Genomic DNA, 21341 nt, shown 5'->3' with positions numbered 1-21341 from the left:
AGAGTACCACTTTTAAGAGGAAGCTTTAGCTCGGGTGCTCCTATCTAAATACATGTAAAAGGAGAATTCGTTTTTCTCGGTAACCACTGCACCAAATTTGACGGGGTTTGCTGCATTTAAAAGAAAAACTTAAAATCTAGTGACTGTTGGTTTCGAATTTTTGAGTTAGGTCGTCAATATTTTATTAAAAATTGACAAAAATCGCAAATTTTCAGAAAACGAAACTATCAAGTTTACAACTCTGTAACTCAACCACTAAAAATGATAATACAATTCTGTGAATTGCATCTAATAGTACATCTAAAGCGGACAAAATTGATATGTTACACATGAATATAAAAAAATTTATTCATAGGGAAATACAACTTTTGCAAAACCGTTGTAACCAACGCAACAAATTCACGTAAGATGTAAAATGACATATTGAATTTGTCCGCTTTGAATGATCTAATGGATGCCGTTCACAGAACCGTGACATCAGTTCTTGATGCAGAGCTATGAATTTGTAAACTTCGTGCTTCCATTTTTTTCAAACGGTGAAATATTTGAAAATCGTTTAAAGAAAATTCAAGCCCTAAATCGAAATTCCGCTTCCAACAGTCACTAGAATTTAACTTTCTCTTTCAAATGCAACAAATTTCATCAAAATCGGTCCAGGGGTTATCTCATAAAAACGTTTTTGCGTTTTTACATGTATTTGAATAGGCCGCGTCGGAGTTGTGCCCGAGCTAAAGCTTCCTCTTAAGTAGCCATATTTATTTTCGAGCCCCCACTATGGAGTCCCTCAGAGACTAGCTGCGCTTTGGGACGTCAGCCCTGTCAATAAATGAATCATGCATGGTGCTTAAAGAAGGCAGGCGTCGTATCTAGCAATGAGCGAGTTTACTTTTGCCGTCCCTTTGGCCACGGTGCACATCGACCTTGTTCACGGAGGAGAAACGTTGAAACTGGCTCTTGAAATCAAATGAGCTGTCATGCGCACTGAATTTACTTGTTTGTAGAAAACCGGCACCGTACAAGAACAGAAATGGTAGCGATATGAACACGCACCTCCAATCGAGAGACGGCGCCTACATGCATGTGAGCGAAACGGAAGCAAGTGTATGTTGGACGAATCTTTCATCTTTGATGCCGAATACAAGTTTGTACCCAAATTTCAAGGGAAAATGTGCAGATTCAATGCATATGTAGGAATCTATGTGAAGCGCAGCATTTCTAAGCGGTCAATTCCGTGCTGCACAACTGAGGGTGATTCGTACAGTTCCTAGTGTTTAATTTCGGCCAATGCAACCAGTAATTTTATGCAGTGTTGATACTGATGCAGCGCAAGTAACGACAGCCACTACAGGGCCAACACGCGCGTTACACGAAACTAGCGCCTAGATTTACACGGCGACATTTTCTAATGCTTCTAATGATAACGCTTTCTTTGTAGCAATAAAACTGCACGGTTGGCTTGCAACCATTAACACTGGTTGTGTACTACAGCGTAATGACGATGAGCTTGTGGCCGCAAAGCCGTACAAGTGATCGGATGTTTCTGCAGTGATGAGAGAATGAACGTGGTAGCTGCTTCTGCCCGCGTGTCCCCCCCGGTGTGACGAAGCGACTGAGAACTCGTGCACATCTTTTGTGTTCATTACATGCTGCCACTGTCAACCTGACATAAGGCTGTGACCTCAACCCCGCAAACGCAAACACTATTCCACATCCAGGAAAATTTGGACTTGTTCACCTTTATTTATTGCCATCGAGAGCACATTAGAACAAAACAATAAAAATATCCGTATGGTAAAAAATTAATTATTATAGTTATTAATAAAATAGCAGATGAGTTCCTGAACTACCCACAACCAAAAAACTCGCTCACGAACACCAAGAAGCCGTTTTACGGGATTTTCCACATATTTCCCGCGCTTAAATCATAATTTGGAGGTGCAAACTTAGGCTTAGCTAAAATGATATGATGGACATTGCGGGGTTCGCTTCTTTCGTTCGTTCCTGAGCAATAGTTGCGCTATAAATCATGCCGGACGCATTTCAAGCTCAAGGATAGCGCAACCATGAAAAGGCCACGTTTTTGGATTAGCCTGAAGCAGAGCGGCAAATCGATTTTGTGATGCGGCAGCTGAATTTAGTCGGTTATGGTCGAATGTCAGTCTCGTGCCGCCTGACGCCATATGAAATGTATTTCAGGGGTGAAAGCATAAAGCGTTAACTCGGCAGCTAATATGCGGCTTTCACACGGTGTTTCTAACATTGAATGTTCCTCTTCGCACCTTCATATCGATCGTGTATATATTTAATGAGCTGCATGAAAACGATATCTCAAACTACGCAACGATTATCTAATACAAAACAACAAAAGTAAAATCGATGTTGACAAATTCATGTCGTCTCATTGCAGTTAACAGATAAGCCAACGCGGTTACACGTAAGTTTATAGTCCGTCGGACACTTTTCTACCTGACCGCAGGCTGCGAAGTTATCCCGAACCGGAATCCTAGAAAAGAAGGGGTCACAAACGTTTCGCTCAACGACTAGTCTCAACATACCCACGACTACAAGAACACGGGGAAGTCACGTTCAAGCAAATCACTCGTGTTTCCATGGATTGAAAACCCGCGTGCAAATACGCGCTTGAAAACTCATGTTATAGGTTCAGTGTGAGTGAAGCGCTTCTAAAAAAGCCAAATAATGTAGCCGGAACGCCTGCTCCTCTCCCCGTCTCTGGAGTGGTCCAAATTATGGTGCAATTGCAGAATTAGCATGGTACAGGACGTTGTAGCTCACTGGTTACGGCATTCGGCTGCTGCGGACGAGGCTCGAATTCCAGCTGCGATGGCCGAATTCGGATAGCAGTGGCACGCGAAAACGCTCGTGTGCTTAGGTTTACGTGCAAGTTAGAGAACCCCAGAGTGTCAAGTTAATTACAGAACACTCCAATACGGCGTCTGCCTTAGCGCACCTTTGAAACGTTAAACACATGTATTTATCACAAAATTCAATCCGCTGTGAAAGCCTCAGTTGCGGTCCGGGCTTGTGCAAGGTGCAGAAGGATGCAAAATCGTGCATGTGCAATTCCAGACTACCCTGAAATGTTTTCACAAGTGTGCGGGAGTCTTCTACCAATGGCCGCAGATTTTTACAGGGCTAATTATTAATTTTATTTTTATTCTTTCTTTCTATTTCTTGTTGTCATAAACAAATAGAGGAAAAAAAAAGACCTTTCTTACTGCGACATAAAGGATGAGAAAGGTGGATGAAGTTGTTTCATTTCCATCCTCTTCAGAGTTCATGACTGCAAGCACTTAAACATGAATAAAACATGAGAATATTTTTCCTTGCCTGATAAAGAAGCTATTGCGTTACAGCGAGTACAAGTGCCGGGAGACAGCTTCCTACCCAGTGGTGCACATTAGGCCGTTGGGAGTACGCCACATTGGGTTATATTCCCTTTGTGCAACATGATTTTTCCAGGCGTTAATTGACAACAAACTCCGGAGTGTGTGCGCTGCTACTTACGTAATCGTAATCGCTTATTTAATGTGAAGCATTTCCGGTACCGCTAGCGTACTATCGAACTGAAGGCACGTTGGCGGCTGTATCGAGGACAACCTGCAGTTCTGCGCGTCGCTCTAGTTTCAGTCCCATTGCGAGTAAAGTTCAGCCGCCGCCAACGAATACTCGCAGATGCGTGACTTGGCAATGTTCCCGATTACTTCCCTAGATTCGGGGATTTTAGGGACACCGGCATCACCTGGCGCGTCTCCGAGCAGATTCCCACGATCTGAGCCCACAACGCCCAGCGCCCACCAGAAAACGCGCACGTGCGCAGCTGCTCTGTGCCGTCGACGCGCACGCGCTGCGGCGTCCACGCGCAACCACGCATTGACGAGTGGAACAGCGAAACAGCCCTGTTGTGTCGTGAGTGTGTTATTAAAGCCAGTGGAGCGAGTTGACAGCGACGAGTTGCACTTTGCGATTGAGGAAGCGTCGTAAGGTGCAGCTTGTCCCTGACAGGGCTGAGTGAACATACGCGCGCTAGCGACGAAACTTTAGGTATGAGATAAAAAAATTCGATAGGCAAGGCGCGCACTCACGCGCCAACTCACGTTGTAGCACGGTGACACCTCGAACTGTCGGTGACAGAAAGAGGAACGTCGCTGCCGCTCGCAACAGCAACCACGGGAACCACATGGCGTTGGCAGGCGGCATCGGGACGACGACGTCTGTCCCGGCCGCGAATTGCGGCGGCAGATCTTCGGGCGCTGCTTTATCGTCCTCCGCGTATTCCGAATATTGCCAGCCACGATAATAAGCTTGGCTCTACCTGCAGTCCACGTGCCCTTCGAGTAGTCGAGCGACGGACACAGAACGACTTGTCTTTGCGCCGCGACGGCCGGCGGCGCCTCGAATCGCTGATGGGGGGGCAAAGCGACGGCAGCAGCACCTCCGGCGAAAGCCGACTCCACTGGCCGGCGACGGAGGCGGCTCTGACGGGGCCCCGGTCGAAGCACCGGGCCCGAGCCCGGTGGCCGCCATATTGAAGGCGGCCGCGGGGGCGCGCGCGGCGCACGACGTCACGAGTCCCTCTTCGCCCCTCCCTCCCTGCCTCACGTTTCCTCCCTCTCCCGCGATGCCTCATCGTGTTTGACGCGAGCCCTTCTCCCGTATATCTCGCTACTATTCCCTTCCGCCCCCTGTCGCTCCCCTCCAGAGTTCCGTTTGTCCGTTTCTTTCTCTCTCTCTCTCCAAAATCGACTCCCTCGCCTGTGCGAGTCGTCCTCGCCCACTGCCAAACATTTCAAGTTTGCTTCTAGTCGGCGCCGTCGTTTAAAAAAGAAAACAAAAAGTAGAAGAAGAAAGGTAAGAGAGGACAAAACACGACGCATCGCCCGTGTCGGATAGTTGCGTGGATGGATCGATTTAATAAAGGTGAAACTGGAGCAGGTTGGCATCGTTTACTGCCGCCGGACCCGTCTACAACAATTAATCGTGGTGCAATACAGGAGTGTCGCTCCGCGAAAGGCCGAGATGAACGGACGATGCCATCAATCACGCCCAGCTACACTGGCAAATACCGCGCGTGACTTTTATTCATTCTCCTTACGAAACTTCAATAAAATCATTGTTTCCGGGCCTTCACGCAACCGAGAGTTTTGGGCAAACAAAAACAACCGCTAGTGACGTACTTGGAACGACCGAGAAGCTAGCAACAGAAGAAATCCTGTTCGCGGCAGTGGAATGACAGGAGTAGAATAAATAAGAAAGCTAATTCGCTTATGAAAGAAAAATGAAGCTTCGCTTGGTCGGCATAATTCAATTCATGAATTGTGAAGAAATACCGGAAATAACTTTAAGTAACACGTTCGTGACGTGAATGAGTACAAAGGTATGTAAATTATTTGACTGGCGCCACATACGTTTCATGCATAAGAAAACGCGTTGTCTAATGTTTCCCCGGTGGCGTCCTCATTGTTGACACTTCCACCTCAAGGAGAAGGAGGAGATAAAGGGGAGGAAAGACAGGGAGGTTAGCCAGTGTAAGTACCGGCTGGCTACCCTGTGCTGGGGAAAGGGGTAAAGGGTATAAAAGGAGAAAGAAGAAGAAGAGGAAAAAAATTGGAAATCAAAAAGTTCACACAGTAACGCGATACTACCCACTACAACATTCAAAGGCAGTCGCACAATTCGCATGTCCTTAAAAACCAGCAAAGCCCTTAAGGCCTTGATTGCCGAAGCCCGTCTGGACCAGTGTCCTAGAGCTTTTTCCTCTGTAAAGGGGCGATTGTCTAGTTTTTCGATCGCGGTCACGAGCACTTTTCTTGGCACTTTGTAACGAGGACAGTCACAAAGGAGGTGCTCAATCGTCTGCTCGCAGCCGCAGGTGTCACAAGTAGGGCTGTCGGCCATTTCAGTGCGGAATGAATAGGAGTTCGTGAATGCCACGCCGAGCCACAGGCGGCACAGAAGTGTTGCTTCCGCTCGTGGTAACCCTGGTGGTAGGCGGAGTTGCAGACGTGGATCTAATTTGTGGAGACGTGCGTTCGCGAATTCACTGGTGTTCCACAGATTCTGCGTAAGCTCGCGGGCGAGGGAGCGAAGACTTGTTGCTGCATCTGTTCTTGACAGCGGTATGGGTATAATCTGGGTACCATCATGGGCCGACCGGGCAGCGTCATCCGCACTGTCATTTCCCGAAATTCCGCAGTGACCCGGTATCCACTGGTAGATGACGTTGTGTCTCATGTTGATTGCGTGATGGCGGAGTAGTCGTATGTCTGCGACTAGTTGCACATTTGGTCCGTGGTTGAAAGGGCACATCAGACACCGGAGAGCTGCCTTTGAGCCACATAAGAAGGACCATGAATGTGATGATTTGTGAACAATAAACTCCAGAGCAGCACGGATAGCTGCGAGTTATGCAGCCGTCGATGATGTAATGTGAGATGTCTTGAACTTGAGGGTGACACACTCTGCTGGAATCACCACTGCTCCAGCTGAACTTTTAGAGGAGACAGAACCGTCCGTGTAAACGTGGATGCGTCCTCTGTGCTTGGCAAGTAGGAATGAAATCATGGTCTGTTTGAGGGCGAAAGTTGACATCTCCGTTTTCTTTTTGATACCGGGAATAACAAGAAGAGCCTGGAGTGGATGGAGGTACCACAGCGCTAGAGATGGTCGTGCTGCAGGCATGAAGTTTGACGATAAAGTTCCATGGTTGGCGGAAATATTCTTGCTAAACGCTGAACGAAGTCGAGCGGCAGGAAGGGAGGCGAGATGATGCGATGGAAGTCGGGCGAAGTGCCTGATATGCATCCTTAAAGTGTCGACTTGAAGATACGTATTGATGGGGTGGTCATGCGCGATGGCTATTGTTGTTGCCATGGATGCACAGCTGGGAAGACCAAGGCAAATTTGCAGAGCTTGAGCTTGTACAGACTGGAGGGCACGGAGGTTGGTCTTACCGGTCCCACCCAGTACAGGTAAGCTATAGCGCAGGAGACCGAGGAACAGTGCGTTATAGAGTTGGAGCATCGCACTCACAGATGCACCCCATGACTTTCCCGCAAGAAATCTGAGCACGTGGGTTATCATGACTAATTTCCTTTTTAGGTAGGAGATATGAGGACTCCCGGAAAGGTCTCGATCTATTATCACTCCTAGAAAGTGATGCGTCTTCTCGTAGGCAGTTAGCTGTCCATTAATTCTGATAACGTACGGGTTCATTGCTTTACGCGTGAAAGCGACTATAGAGCACTTCTCGGAGGACAGCTCCAGACCTCGCGCTCGAAGATAACCTGACGTTAGTGTGGCCGCTTTTTTAAGTCTGGCGCGCACCTGGGGACGCGTCGCTCCTGATGACCAAATGCATATATCGTCTGCATAGATCGACACATGGATGGATTGCGGAAGGGTATGAACCAGGTCGATGAGCACGAGGTTAAACAGAGTGGGGCTCAAGACTCCGCCTTGTGGTACGCCACGGTAGGTGTTGTGTTGTGATGACGCACCATCCTCTGAAGCTGGATATACACCGAAAAACAAGGCCGCCTAGGCCTACATCGCCCAAGGCGTACAGGATGGCTTGATGAGTTACGTTGTCATAAGCGCCTTTAATATCCAGGAACATCCCGCTGACAGTCTCCTGAGGCTTTTTTCGTGCTGAACAGAAGAGACAAGATCTATGACGTTGTCTACAGAAGAGCGTCCGCGTCGAAAGCCTGCCATAGCGTCAGGGTATAACTTGTGGTGTTCTAGATACCACTCTAGACGCGTCAGCACCATCCTCTCCATCACCTTTCCTAGACAACTGGCCAGGGCAATGGGACGATAAGACGCCACGTCTAGGGGTGATTTACCTGGTTTGAGCAGAGGCACAAGGCGGCTGGACTTCCATGCAGCAGGAACTACTCCTTCACGCCATGAATTATTGTACACATCTAGAAGTGCATGCCGGGCTGTTTGACCGAGGTTTCCAAGAGCTGCGTATGTCACCCCGTCAGGCCCTGGCGATGAGGAACGTTTGCACGCTGCCAACGCCGCCTGCAACTCCCCGATGGAAAACAGATTGTCCACACGAGAATCCCGCCAGATTGGAACATCACGGGGATCACGTGTAGCGAACGACGGTGGTAGACCAGCAACCTTGAAACAGAAGTCCTCCGCTAAGTCGATCTCTCTGCGACCTTGCTAGAGAGCCAGGCATTTGAAGGGGTGGCGTTGTTGCGGTGATGTTCGAAGACCACGCACTGTTCTCCATATATGTTACAGGGGTTTATGCGGATCAAAGGAATCGCAGAAGGTCTTCCATCTTAGAGACTGGAGGGAGTTGATCCGACGCTGCATCTTCTTCTGTATGCGTCTCGCCTCCCTTAGGTCGTAGATGGACTTGGTGCGCCTGTACCTTCGTTCCGCGCGACGGCGGATTGCTCGAAGACGCTCCAATTCTGCTTCGAATTCAGAGAATTTAGGAATAGGCCTAAAATATCTTGTGGCTTCTTGAGCAGCGGCGTTAATTAGCTTCTCGATGTTGCCAGGTAGACAGTCCTGGATCTGTTGGCAATTATTCTCCATGAGCAACTTGTATTTAGGCCAGTCGATGTGATGAAGAACTGTAGTAGAGTGTGACTTGCGTATGCCGTCGATTTTAACATATGTTGGAACGTGGTCACTACCATGCGTTTTGTTGTCCGTGAACCATTTCACACTGGCACTGAGGCATCTTGAAACAAAAGTTAAGTCCAGGCAGCTGCTGTATGTCAACCCCCGCAGAAAAGTTGGACTGCCATCATTTAGGTAGCAGAGCTCGTGGTCCGACGCGAAGGATAGTACACGTCTTCTTCTATAGTCCATATTTAAGCTTCCCCATAGCGGATGATGCGCTTTGAAGTCGCCGGTAATAACCCATGGTCCAGGTGTCACTGTTAAAATTGCACCTAGTCTTGCGTTGTCAAATTGACTCGAAGGTGAAATGTAGGCACCTACGAGCATGAGTGCGACGTTCTTGCATGTTATAGTCAAACATACGTACTGATTGTCGTCATTAGGTGCCGCTGTATGTGGGAAGTAGCCCTTGTAGGTGTACACACGCGCCAGAAATTGTACGTTGGTTTATATATACTAACACGTTAGACGGGGGGGGGGGAAGGGGTGGAAAGTTTGCAGATAATTTCTTTTAATATTTAAACCTTTTTACTATTATGAGCAACTGCAACTTTCAGAGGAAACGTAGTTTCCGCTCCCCTTCGTGCAATATCCTGTCTTGTTCTTTTATTTCCTCCTCCCGTATTTCAAGCGTATTTCATTTACACCGCTCGTCTCTACGTCCTCCGCCACAATTAAGATGCTTCCTGTCTGTAAGACCCTTAGTCGGGAGAAGCCCGTTTTCAGGAAAAAATGCCGCACTGTAATAGGAGCGTTTTTTTCGGACCCTGTCCCTTCTATCATAGCCTCATCTTGCAAAATTACCAGTAGATAATGACCGACATTGTGAGTCAGGCGTATATTGGGCATGACTGATGCTACCGACATCGATGCCTCATCCCAAACACAGCAAAGACGCAAACTATTGCAGCCGTTTGAGAAATTGTGGCGTCTATCCGGTCAAAAGGTACTGGTGGAGGCGCGCATCAGTTTTCAGAAGCATCGATGGTTACCTCCCTTATTGCTAGAAATACAACTTGCAAATCTTTATTTCTCAAAAAGTGCTTGTATTGGGTTCTTCGTTATTTCGTAACCAGTTTTCTGAGAGCCATAATTATGATTAAAAGGCGATGTGCAAACATAAAAGAAAATGTTGCCTGAATGGTAAATGCTACTAGTCACGTTGATGACGCATTACACTAATGAAACGACGCCTATTAAATTCGTAGACGCAATATTTCGTTTTTAATATTCTTCACAATTCATGGCCAGGTTATCGATCTGTTAAGATACCCACGCGTGGAGGCATTTAGCAGAGTGCCGATGTCAAAACTTGGATAATGATCCGGCTTTGGATAACGAGTAAAGAGCTTTATTTTGTCTTGTACAATGTCAAGACAAGAATAACTCCATCTATTTTACTCGCTTATGCTTCCATCGCTCCATTAAAACACGAATATGCTTTCCTAATGTAGCCCGAGAGCTCTCTCAGTGATGTGTGACTCACAAATGAAAGCCACTGAAAAGCGAGGTTTGTATTGATCACCAGTCTGTTTATCGCAGGCGAACTTCCAAAAGCTTAAAGCAGACATTTTAGCAAAATTACATCATGCTTCATTTTTATTAGATGTATTTCAATCTTGTTGAGTCTATAGCACGAATAATCATGGACAAGCTATACTAAAACTGTCTACGCAAACGATGGTTATATGCTTAAAAGGTACTGATGGGCTAGTTAGTGAGCAGTATGATATTGAAACAGCGCACTTACATCTCATGAGGTAGTCGTAAGCAGGTCATACCTTATGTGCACCCAATTTCCCACAATCTGCGAAAGATAGGTCAAAGGGCTGACGTTGATGTGGTGTTTTCGGCACCTGTTCAATTGTCAAGCCTGTGCAAAAAGGTGAATGGTGCAAAAAAGGAACGAGTCCCTGTGCAATCAACCACCGAAAGCCCTACGTCGCTTGTACAGAGAGTGGTTTATATGATCCCTCTGTCCTGTAACAAGGTATATAGTGGGCAGACGGGCAGGTGCTTGAATACGAGACTAACTGAGCACAATTATCACTACACAGCTAAAGGTCCAGGTCATTTAGCCTTTAATTGTCGGGTTGTGGCTGCAAACCCGTCTTGAAAGATACGGAAGTAGTGCGCAGGGAACACAAGAAACAAACAAAGGAAATCCTTGAAGCAATAGAAATTGGCAAATGGAAAGATAGGTGTATCAGTTTCCCCTCGGTATCATTGTCTAAAAACGTGCGCCGCTACCTTGGACTTTCACTATTCGTACAGTGGGAATCGAAAAATATTATCTTAATTTTTGTGTGTCTTTTACTCTGGGTCTTGTTCACGCCTCACTGCCATCAGAGCACATGCGTTTCTCAAGGGACACTACGAAAAAGCGGGTCTTTGAGCAATAAAGCAGTAGTTGCAGTCCAGTGCCTCTGTATTTCATTTCTATTTGTGCGTGTACGTGTCAGATGTAAGTGCGCTCCTTCAATATGATGGCTATATATAAGGGCGAATGGGCAGAACTGCTCAGTGGTCGATGGCAATAATGCAGACTAACCAGCATTATCGCCAGGTTATTCTCCTTTATTCTCATCTATATACCCTGAACAACTTAAGTCTGCCTATATTTTTATAATACATTGCTAGCTTTCAGATTGTTATGATAATTAACCGCTTCCTCGCTGTAAAGAATGCAAAGAATGGAAACGTAGAACTTTAAGCCACATGGTCACCCCTCAAGCTGCAGTTTCTCGAGAAGTAAAAAAAAATGACGATTTATTTCATTTGAGTATTGGTTCCTTTTATAAGTGTAGTATAAGACCCCGTGACTTAAACAGAGAGAAAGAGAAAGCAGGGGGAGGGAGAGAGAGAGATAGGGCGATTGACCAGACGAGTGTCCGGTTTTCTACCCTACACTGGGGAGAAAGGGAGAATAGAAAGAGAAAAGTGGGACAGTGTGAACACTGTGTGCACGCAGGACGATGTATACGGGACTGTAAACTGTTACTGTGGCCAGCGAACTTCAAAAGCTGCAGTAGCTCACGACTAGCTTTCTGCGACAGCAATGGATGTGGCCAAGGTCCAGGAATTTTCATTTCCTGGAGTCTAACTGACTTCGTGCGATCTGGGAAAGAGATTTTATGGACGTGCTAATATTGACTTAACTGCTCAGGAGAAACAGAACGATATGAACTTTTAAAACAAGAATGTGTGCATACTACAGCAGAAAAAACATGACAGGCTACACCGCTCAAAGAACCGATGGTCTGCTCATGACCCTGGCCTCGATTTACTACAGCCTTAAATGCGAAAAACAATTCCAGGCCCATTCTATTTGATCCTTCAACATTTACGAATGCGAAACCTACGTAGCCCACAGCCAACTTTTCTAACATAAAGTCCAGGTAACTGCTACCAAGTTACCCGTGAGCACAAGGTTGAGCCTTCGCGCGCAATATTATGTCAAAATGTTACGTATTTGGCACAGCAAAAACCCCCACGTGCCGGACCGTCCACTCCCTCGACTGCTTCATTGTGCGTGGTGAGCAGGAGAGCGTTTGCGAAGGCCCAGATGCGAAAGGCCTCCCTATTCGGCCCGACGAGAGACGCTTTCCTCAAGTTCCCTCATCGCTGCCGTCCCTGTTGGCGCGCACCATGGCGCGGCTTCGCACTGGCCCCATCCACGACACGTTTCAGCGCAAGCGCGAGCTTTGTCGAACGGCTGTGGAAACCACTTGGCAACGACGGCGAAACTTCGACCTGTAAAAAAGCGCGGAGGCACAGAAAAGTGATGCGGTGCGCAAACGGCATTTGGAACACCCGCAGCGTCACGACCATGCGTCTTACCCAACTGAGAACATTTTCGCTTCTGTTTCGATATACAGTACACCCTGAGTCGGGTGACTCAGAAGCTTCTAAAATTCTCGTATGCCAGTGGCCTTCTCGGCCAGTGCTGCCAAAACAAGAACGGAAAAAAATTATACTGAATAGATTTTGCGCCAAAAAACAACACACACAAGAAAGACGACGACACCACGACGACACCACCACACAAGAAAGACGACGACCAAGCGCCCATGGTGTCGTCGTCTTTCTTGTGTGTGTTGCTTTTTAGCGCAAAATCTTTTCAGTATGCAAGATCGCCAAGTAGCCCAGCAGTTAACTCTTCTAAAAAAAATTACTTTGCATGAAGTGCATGAACCGCCTGTATCGTAAGCACCAGCAACAGTAACACAAGACGTGCTGCTTCGGTGTACGTGTCAGTAAAGTTTAAGGTTGTCATTACGACCATTCTAATTAAAGGCAGGATGCAGTTCGTCAGCTTAGGAAACGGGAGGCTGCAACTTTCTAGCGTTTCTAGCAACACAGTACACGACGGCCATTTTTTCTTTGATGTGTGCTTTTAAGAATGTGGAATTACAGAAATTACACAGCCGTACTAAGTGCACTCTAAAGCTTATACTTCAACGCGTAAGATCCATAGGTCTGCGGGAGGTGCTTTTTTTTAAACATTGAATGTCAAGGAGATGTTGGCGCCGACTACTGTTTTTCACATAGAAATGCAAATAATTGAGGCCACAGATTTATGAAACGGTCGCATAAAACACTAAAATTCGAAGACATGACATATACCCCAAACATACTTAAATAATAACAAGCCAACAAACACTGACACCAAGGCAGTGTTGGTCGTCTACACCCATTTGCTCCCCGATCCAAACCGCTCTCTTTCTGTATCTTAACGTTATGCCTAGCAATCTTCATTCTATCGCTCTTTGCGCGGTCCTCAACTTGTTCTCAAGCTTCTTTGTCAGTCTCCAAGTCTCTGCCCCATATGTCAGCACTGGTAAAATGCACTGATTGTACACCTTGCTTTTCAATGATAATGGTAAGCTTCCACTCAGGAGCTGGTAATGTCTGCCGTATGCGATCCAACCCATTTTTATTCTTCTGTGAATTTTCTTCTCATGATTAGGGTTCCCTGTGATTAATTGACCTAGGTAAACGTACTCCTTCACATATTCTAGAGGCCGATTGGCGATCCTGAACTCTTGTTCCTTTGCCCGACTATTTATCATTATCTTTGTCTTCTGCATATTAATCTTCAACCCCACTCTTCCGCCCTGTCTGTTAAGGTCCTCAATCATTCGTTGTAAGTGGTCTGCATTGTTGCTGAATAGAACAGTGTCATCAGCAAACCGAAGGTTGCTGAAATTATTCACCGTCGATCTTTACTCCTAAGCCTTACCAGTTTAATAGCTTGAATACTTCTTCTAAGCACGCAGTGAATAGCATTGAAAAGATTGTGTTTCCCTGCCTGACCCTTTTCTTTTTAGGTATCTTCCTGCTTTTCTTGTGTAGGATTAAGGTAGCTGTAGAACCTCTGTAGACATTTTCCAAGGTATTTACGTAAGCATTCTGTATGCCTTGGTTGCGTAACGTTGCTATGACTGTTGGTATCTCTGCTGAATGAAATGCCTTTTCGTAATCTATGGAAGCCATATAGAGAGGCTTATTGTGCTCTGCGGATTTCTCGACAACCTGATTAATGACATGGGTGCGATCCATTGTAGAGTATCGCTTCCTGAAGCCAGCCTGTTCCCTTGGTGGACTGAAGTCCAGTGTTGCCCTTATTCTATTGGAGATTATTTTGGTAAATATTTTATATAATACTTGGAGTAAGCTAATGGGCCGATAATTTTTCAATTATTTAATGTCTCCATTTTTGTGGATTAGTATAATGTTTGCATTCTTCCAGTTTTCTGGGACCCTTGCAGTCGATAGACACTTCGTATAAAGAGCCGCAAGTTTTCCAAGCATATGTCTCCTTCATCTTTGAAAAAATCGACTGTTATTCCATCTTCTCCTGCTGCTCTTCCTTGTTTCATGTCTTGCAAGGCCCTCCTCACCTCATCGCTAGTTATTGGAGGAGTTTCTGTATCCTGTTCATTGCTGTTTCTAATTGAGGTATCCTGACTCCTCGGGTACTGTACAGGTCAGTATAGAATTCTCGCACTGCTTTTACTGTATCTTCGAGATTGCTGATGATATTACCCTGCTTATCTTTCAGTACATACATCTTGGTTTGTCCTATGGCAAGTTTCTTTCTCACTTATTTCAGCCTGCGTCTATTTTGTACGGTTCCTTCAGTCGTTGTCACGTTATAGTTTCGAATGTCACTTATTTTCACCTTGTTGATCAGTTTTGACAGTTCCGCGAATTCTATCTTATCTCTGGGGTTGGACACTTTCATTTTTTGTCGTTTCTTTATTAGGTCCTTTGATACATGGGATAGCTTGCCTACTGGTTGCCTTGGTGCTTTGCCTCCCACTTTAATTGTTGCCTCTGAAGCCAACCTACAAACGGTTTCATTCATTACCTCTATGTCATCATGATCTAAGGCTGCATATTTGTTTGCAAGTACCAGCGTGAATTTGTCTGCTTTTACCCTTACTCCCTCTAGGTTGACCTGTTTCATCTTGACCAATTTTGCTCTTTCTCTCTTCAAATTCAGGTGAATCCTAGCCCTCACTAACCTATGATCCCTGCACTTTACCCTACCTATCACATCTACATCCAGCAATATGCTGGGATCAGCAGAAAGTACGAAGTCAATTTCATTTCTTGCTTCCCCATTAGGGCTATTCCAGGTCCACTTTCTGTTGCTACGTTTCCTGAAAACGATGTTCATTATTCGAAGCTTATTCCTTTGTGCGAATTCTACCAGCACCTCTCCTCTAGCGTTCCTAGAATCGACGCCGTAGTTGCCAATTCCTTCTTCTCCAGCCTGCTTTTCCCCACTTTTGCATTGAAGTCACCCATTACTACAGTATACTGAGTTTTGCACTTTTCTCATCGCTAATTCAACATCTTCATAAAACTGACGTACTTCCTCATCATCGTGACTGGATGTTGGAGCGTAGGTTTGTAATACCTTTAATCTATACCTCTTATTAAGTTTGATTACGACCACAGCTACACTCTCATTAATGCTGTAGAATTCGTCAATAATGCCTGCTATGTCCTTACGGATTAGGAATCCTACCCCGTATTTCTTCTTATCTAGGAGACCTCTATAGGAGAATACATGTCTGTTATTCAGCAATGTGTAAGCCTTACCAGTTCTCATCTCACTAAGGCCGATGATATCCCAAACAATGTCTGATAGTTCCTCAAAGAGTCCAGCTAAGCTAGCCTCACTGGAGAGGGTTCGGGTGTTAAACGTTGCAAGGGTCAGTTTCCATTGGCGGCCTGCCCGGACCCAGAGATTCTTAGCGCCCTCTGCTGCGTTGCAGGTGTGACCGCCGCCTTGGTCAGGTGCTCCGTAGCTGCTGGGGACTAAGGGCAATGGGTAATTGAGTGAGCCATTTGGGGGGAGGGGGTGGCCGAATACTGCACCAGGGAGGCCAATTCCTGTTCTGGTGAGGTGGTGTCTTGTTGACGCTTAGTGGGGCTTCCAAATTTGGCTGTACCTGGATTAGTATAGCCTCGCTCGCTCTCGGCATCTTTTGCCGGTGACAGGTGTCACTCCAAGCCTGCAGATGTTGTGCACAGGAGAAGGTGAATTTCAAGCTCACCATCGTAATAAACAAAATTTAAAAATCCTATAGCGGGATTCGAACTTACGACTATGGCAACCGAGCATTCGACACAGCTCAGTCAGATAATACCACAGGCGGCGAGGCTACCTCATCGCCGAGAAGTACAGCCCCGAGGGCCCTACATGCCTAAAAACTTCTTTGATTTATCCGCGATAGAAGTTTTTTCCCGATCGCGGTGGGTAACTCAATATAGAATGATTTCTAAACGGTTCTGGCCTCTTAGTTCTTTAATCGCAGGTGCGCGGACGGCCGTGAACACGGCTAGGTAAACACTACAGGCGCACGGACGACCACACATACACAGGTGGTTGTGAATTCGGCTAGGCGAAAAATACTCCCGTTAAAAATGATAATATCGTGCACGATGCGCTTACTTCGAGTCAGTCAAAGTCAATTTCGTATGCTTGAAAACATGCTTGAAATTTTCCGCGCAATAGGGGTTTTGCTGATCGCAGCAGGTGACACGGCATAGTATTCCTCAATAGTTCTAACATCGCAGTTTCGGAGTGACCCGTACGCATGCGGCCATGAACGCGGCCAGATACACGGTACATTTTCGGCGAACTTGAACAATACCTAAATGTAGTGTAGAAGAAAATGAGAAAAATGATATCTTTCAGCGTTTACAGGAAATTTACTAGTCGCGTCTTGACGGCGGTACATCAAACAACTCACGGTCTCGGCTGCCTGTCTCACGCATCGGAGAAGTAATTCCTAACGAGGTGGAAATGATAGTGTTTGATTACGAAAGGTCATTAGAAACATAAGGTATATTATATGCTAAGGTAGAAGCAACAAGTCATCTCGCATGCCTTTGGTGTTCCAGAGAATTATTTGCATGCACTGCAGGACAAACTAGCAAAATGGTTAGTCTAGGATAGGAACACAATCCTATTTAATGTTGTTAAATGGTCGTTTGATAAATACAGAATATCAGGCATGCTATGGTCCTACGTTAGTTTTCTACTGTGGTGTGAACCTAATACGGGGGCGTATTAGGTTACGTTAGGCTAGAAAGCGGCTCTTCATCCAATTTTGTCACTGATCTGTATTATGTTTTGCTGAAAGCCGCTTCTTTGCCTGCCGAGCTGGACACAGGTGAAGTCAGCAGAAATGCTTCATCATCAGGTAAATACTGCCAAAAGAATAAGCAGCGTGTTTCGGCATTTTCTCTTGTTTAGTTCGACCTTCCAGATAATTCGGCCAGTTTCGTCATCCTGTCTTGCACGAATTAACGGAAGTCGACTGTATGAACTTAATGGTTGAGTGTACCTTTAAGATCACCCGCCGCGGTTGCTCAGTGGCTATGGTGTTGGGCTACTGAGCACGAGGTCGCGGGATCGAATCCCGGCCACGGCGGCCGCATTTCGATGGGGGCGAAATGCGAAAACACCCGTGTACTTAGATTTAGGTGCACGTTAAAGAACCTCAGGTGGTCGAAATTTCCGGAGTCCTCCACTACGGCGTGCCTCATAATCAGAAAGTGGTTTTGGCACGTAAAACCCCATAATCTAATCTACCTTTAAGATCAAGAGCTGTTTAATTCGTGCACTAAATACTGCATAAACAAGAGTGACGAATATGACACCAGACATGAGAGATAAGGCATGACTCTTCCAGCTAAACCACCGGTATTTTTCTTGATAAAATTTTGCATAGTGGTGAAACACGTGCAAAGTTTCTCTGTTTTAACCAGAATAAGTTCAAAGTATGCATTGTCTGCGTCAATGCCGTATAATAAAGTGTCGTTATTAGGTTTCGTATCCGAACGAACTTATTCCCCTAGCGCGTTTATATACAATAATATTTTGCACGTTTTTGTTTTATTAATATTACTATTATCAGCGCCTTGGCGTCCCTGTGGGGCTACAACTTGTAGCCGAATACAGAGAACACAGTTTCGCGGACAAGGCGCCGGAAGCAGCCTTCGGTATCTCTCTGCCAAGCGGCATTCCCACTGCTTTCGCTTGAATTGCTTTCGCTGTTCTTCACGGCCGAATACAAAAGGGATATATGTAGCGACAAGTATGCTTGCGTAGAAGACGTTGCAGGGACGGAGGTGAGCAAAAGAGACGCGGTTTTTCATTAATGGCGAACCGCAGAAGAACGTGCGGCCAGCGCACTTGATCGTCTTATATAGGGCTTCCCTGCTGAGTGAAAGTCCGTATTCTCGTGTTAGTATGTCTGGATGCATATGTCAGAGAAACCTAGAAATCGGCATGCCGTGAAATGGAAAGGTGGAGAAAAGGGGCAGCTCCAGAGAAAATCTCGAGCTCCTCGGAATTCTCTTCAGCTTAAGAGGAAGCTTTAGCTCGGGTGCTCCCATCTAAATACATGCAAAATGAGAACTCGTTTTTCTCGGCAACCCCTCCACCAAATTTGACGAGGTTTGTTGCATCTCAAAGAAAAATGTTAAATCTAGTGACTGTTTGTTTAGAATTTTCCATTTAGTTTGTCAATTGTTTAATAAAAAGTGGCGAAAATCGCAAACATTCAGAAAACAAAACTATCAAGTTTACAACTCCGTAACTTTCAAATGAAAAATGATTTCACAATCCTGTGAATTGCATCTAATAGCACATCTAAAGCGAATACAGTGGTTATGTTACATATGAATCTCAAAAAAAATTAGTGATGTGTAAATACAGCTTATGCAGAAGCCTCGTACACAACGTAATAAATTTACGTAATATTTAAATCGACATATTCAATTTGTCCGCTTTGAATGATCTAATGAGTGCCGTTTACAGAACTGTGATATCTGTTCTTGACGGAGAGCTACTAATTTTTAAACATTGTGCTTCTACTTTTTCACAACTTTCGAATTTCTGAAAATTCTTTCAACAAAATTCACGCCCTAAATCGAAATTATGCCTGCAACAGTCACTATAACTTAGCTTTCTCTCTCAAATGCAACACATTTCATTGAAATTCGTCCAGAGGTTATTTCAGAAAACCGTTTTTGCGTTTTACGTGTATCGAATAGACCACGTCGGAGTTGGGCGCGAGCTAAAGCTTCCTCTTAAGTTTATGCCGATCGTGAAATTCCCGTTACTCCATCTACGCTGAAAGAGGCGAAACGTATATTGAGAGTCGTCTATTGATAGAGATGTGGAGAAAGCGCTTCAAAACTTTTCTTGTGCTTCTAAAGTTACTGCATGTAGTAAATATTACCGGATCAGTGTACTTATGGCCGCGGCGATTTTGGTTGTCTTGATCAACAACAACTTAGGTGGTGGGTAATACATTGTGACAATAAGGCGGCTGTTACAGCGAATCTGTATATGGCTGGCCGATTCGTCCGTCCGTCTGTCGCCTGTACGCCAAAAACTCCTCCGGCGCAACCCCCTACGTATGCGCAAGAAAAGAAGAAGAGAAAGAGTGGCGCGCGATTGGGTGCGCCAGTAGCGACGTCGTTGCTCCCCATCGCAGTCGAGCGCGCGCGCAGCAGTTTCTCTCCGGCTAAGAAATGGGTAGGCCACGCGTACTCCTGAGGAGCAGGCAGCTTTCGATCCGCAACACCGCGAGCAGAACCGGGAACGAGCTCGTCTACGCCGTGCCGATGCTACAGCCTGGGCAGAGGAACAGGCTCGTGCAGCCGATCGCAAGCAGCAACTGCATACTGAGGATCCGGCAGCCTACCAACCCGTAGTTTAATGAACCATCAGGATTAACCCACTGATAAACACCGGGGCCGCACGTCTCAGCTTCGCCGGTTAACCATCTGTACAGAGTGCTTGGGCAGGGATTACTTTAATTATTTTTACATTTTAAAGCGAAGCTTTCTTTGCCTCTTCCTTCGACTTTCCCACTGCTGCTGCTGCTGCTGTGGGCTGCTGTGGCTGCTGCTGTCGTGCACACCGCGTCGGGGGGTGGTTCAGAGCGTGTGTATATGTGACAGGCGCAAGTAAGAGAGGACAGGCGACGGGAGAAGCTCGTTTTCACCCCACCGCGTGGAATGTGCACAATGCCCTCTGGAGCTCCCTGGCCGCCACCACATTAACCACTTCACAGCTGTAATTATCCGCGACTCCCCTCGGAAACATTGCAGAAACGGCAGCGCTTCCCTTTCGACTAAAGTGCGAGGCCAGAGGGGACGCAGATAGAACTGTAGAGAGAAGAAAAGGAGAAGGAGGAGAGAGATGAGAAGAGGCAGTTCCGATGTAAGAGAGGGGGGGGGGGGGTAACTTGAGAAGGCAAGGAAACCCCCCTACGATGCGACAGCGGTTTTGGGGAAACAGGATAAGCTTAAGAGGAAGCTTTAGGTCGGGCCCAACTCCGACGCAGCCTATTCAAATACATGTAAAACACAATAAGTTTTCTCTGAGATAACCCCTGGACCAATTTTAATGAAATTTATTGTATTTGAGAGAGAAAGTTAAATTCTAGTGACGGTTGGAAACGGAATTTTCATTTAGGGCCTGAATTTTAGGAAAAGTATTTTCAAAAATTCGAAAGTTTGAAAAGATATACGCACGAAGTTAATAAATTAATAGCTCTGCATCAAAAACAGATATCGTGGCACTGTAAACGGCGTCCATTAGGTCATTCAAATCGGACAAATTCATTATGTCAATTTATATCTTAGGTGAATTTGTTAAGTTGTGCACAGGGGTTCTGCAAAAGATATATTTCCATATTACTCCATTTCTTTAGATTCATGTGTAACATATGAATTTTGTCTGCTTTAGACGTGCTATCAGATGCGATTCACAGAATTGTGATATCATTTTTCTTGCTGAGTTAAAGAGTTGTAAACTTGACAGTTTCGCTTTCAGAAAATTTTCAATTTTTGCCAATTTTTAATAAAAATTTCACAATCTAAATAGAACATTCGAAACAAACAGTCACTAGATTTTTAATGTTTTTTTTTTTAAATGCAACAAACTTCATCACATTTGGCGCAGTGGTTGCCGAGAAAAACGAATTCTCCTTTTACATGTATTTAGGAGCACCCGGGCTCAAGCTTCCTCTTAAGAGGAAGCTTTAGCTCGGGTGCTCCTATCTAAATAGATATGTCTAAGATGTATCTAAAATCTATCTAAATAGATTACACTGCACCACATTTCGCGAGGT

At 45.7% G+C, this 21341-nt stretch overlaps 1 protein-coding gene across 1 annotated transcript in view; it reads right to left on the bottom strand.

The window, feature by feature from the left end:
- LOC126546074 (cell adhesion molecule Dscam1-like) overlaps positions 1-4469 on the bottom strand; it is a 706711-nt gene extending 702242 nt beyond the window's left edge. Inside the window, exon 1 of the mRNA XM_072286086.1 lies at positions 4116-4469. Coding sequence (XP_072142187.1) covers positions 4116-4218 — 103 coding nt within the window. The 5' untranslated portion in view covers positions 4219-4469. The remainder of the gene's footprint in view (positions 1-4115) is intronic.
- Positions 4470-21341: the final 16872 nt, after the last annotated feature.

This window comes from Dermacentor andersoni, chromosome 1 (assembly GCF_023375885.2).
Source record: "Dermacentor andersoni chromosome 1, qqDerAnde1_hic_scaffold, whole genome shotgun sequence".
Taxonomy (NCBI): domain Eukaryota; kingdom Metazoa; phylum Arthropoda; class Arachnida; order Ixodida; family Ixodidae; genus Dermacentor; species Dermacentor andersoni.
This window is presented reverse-complemented; position numbering and strand designations above follow the sequence as displayed.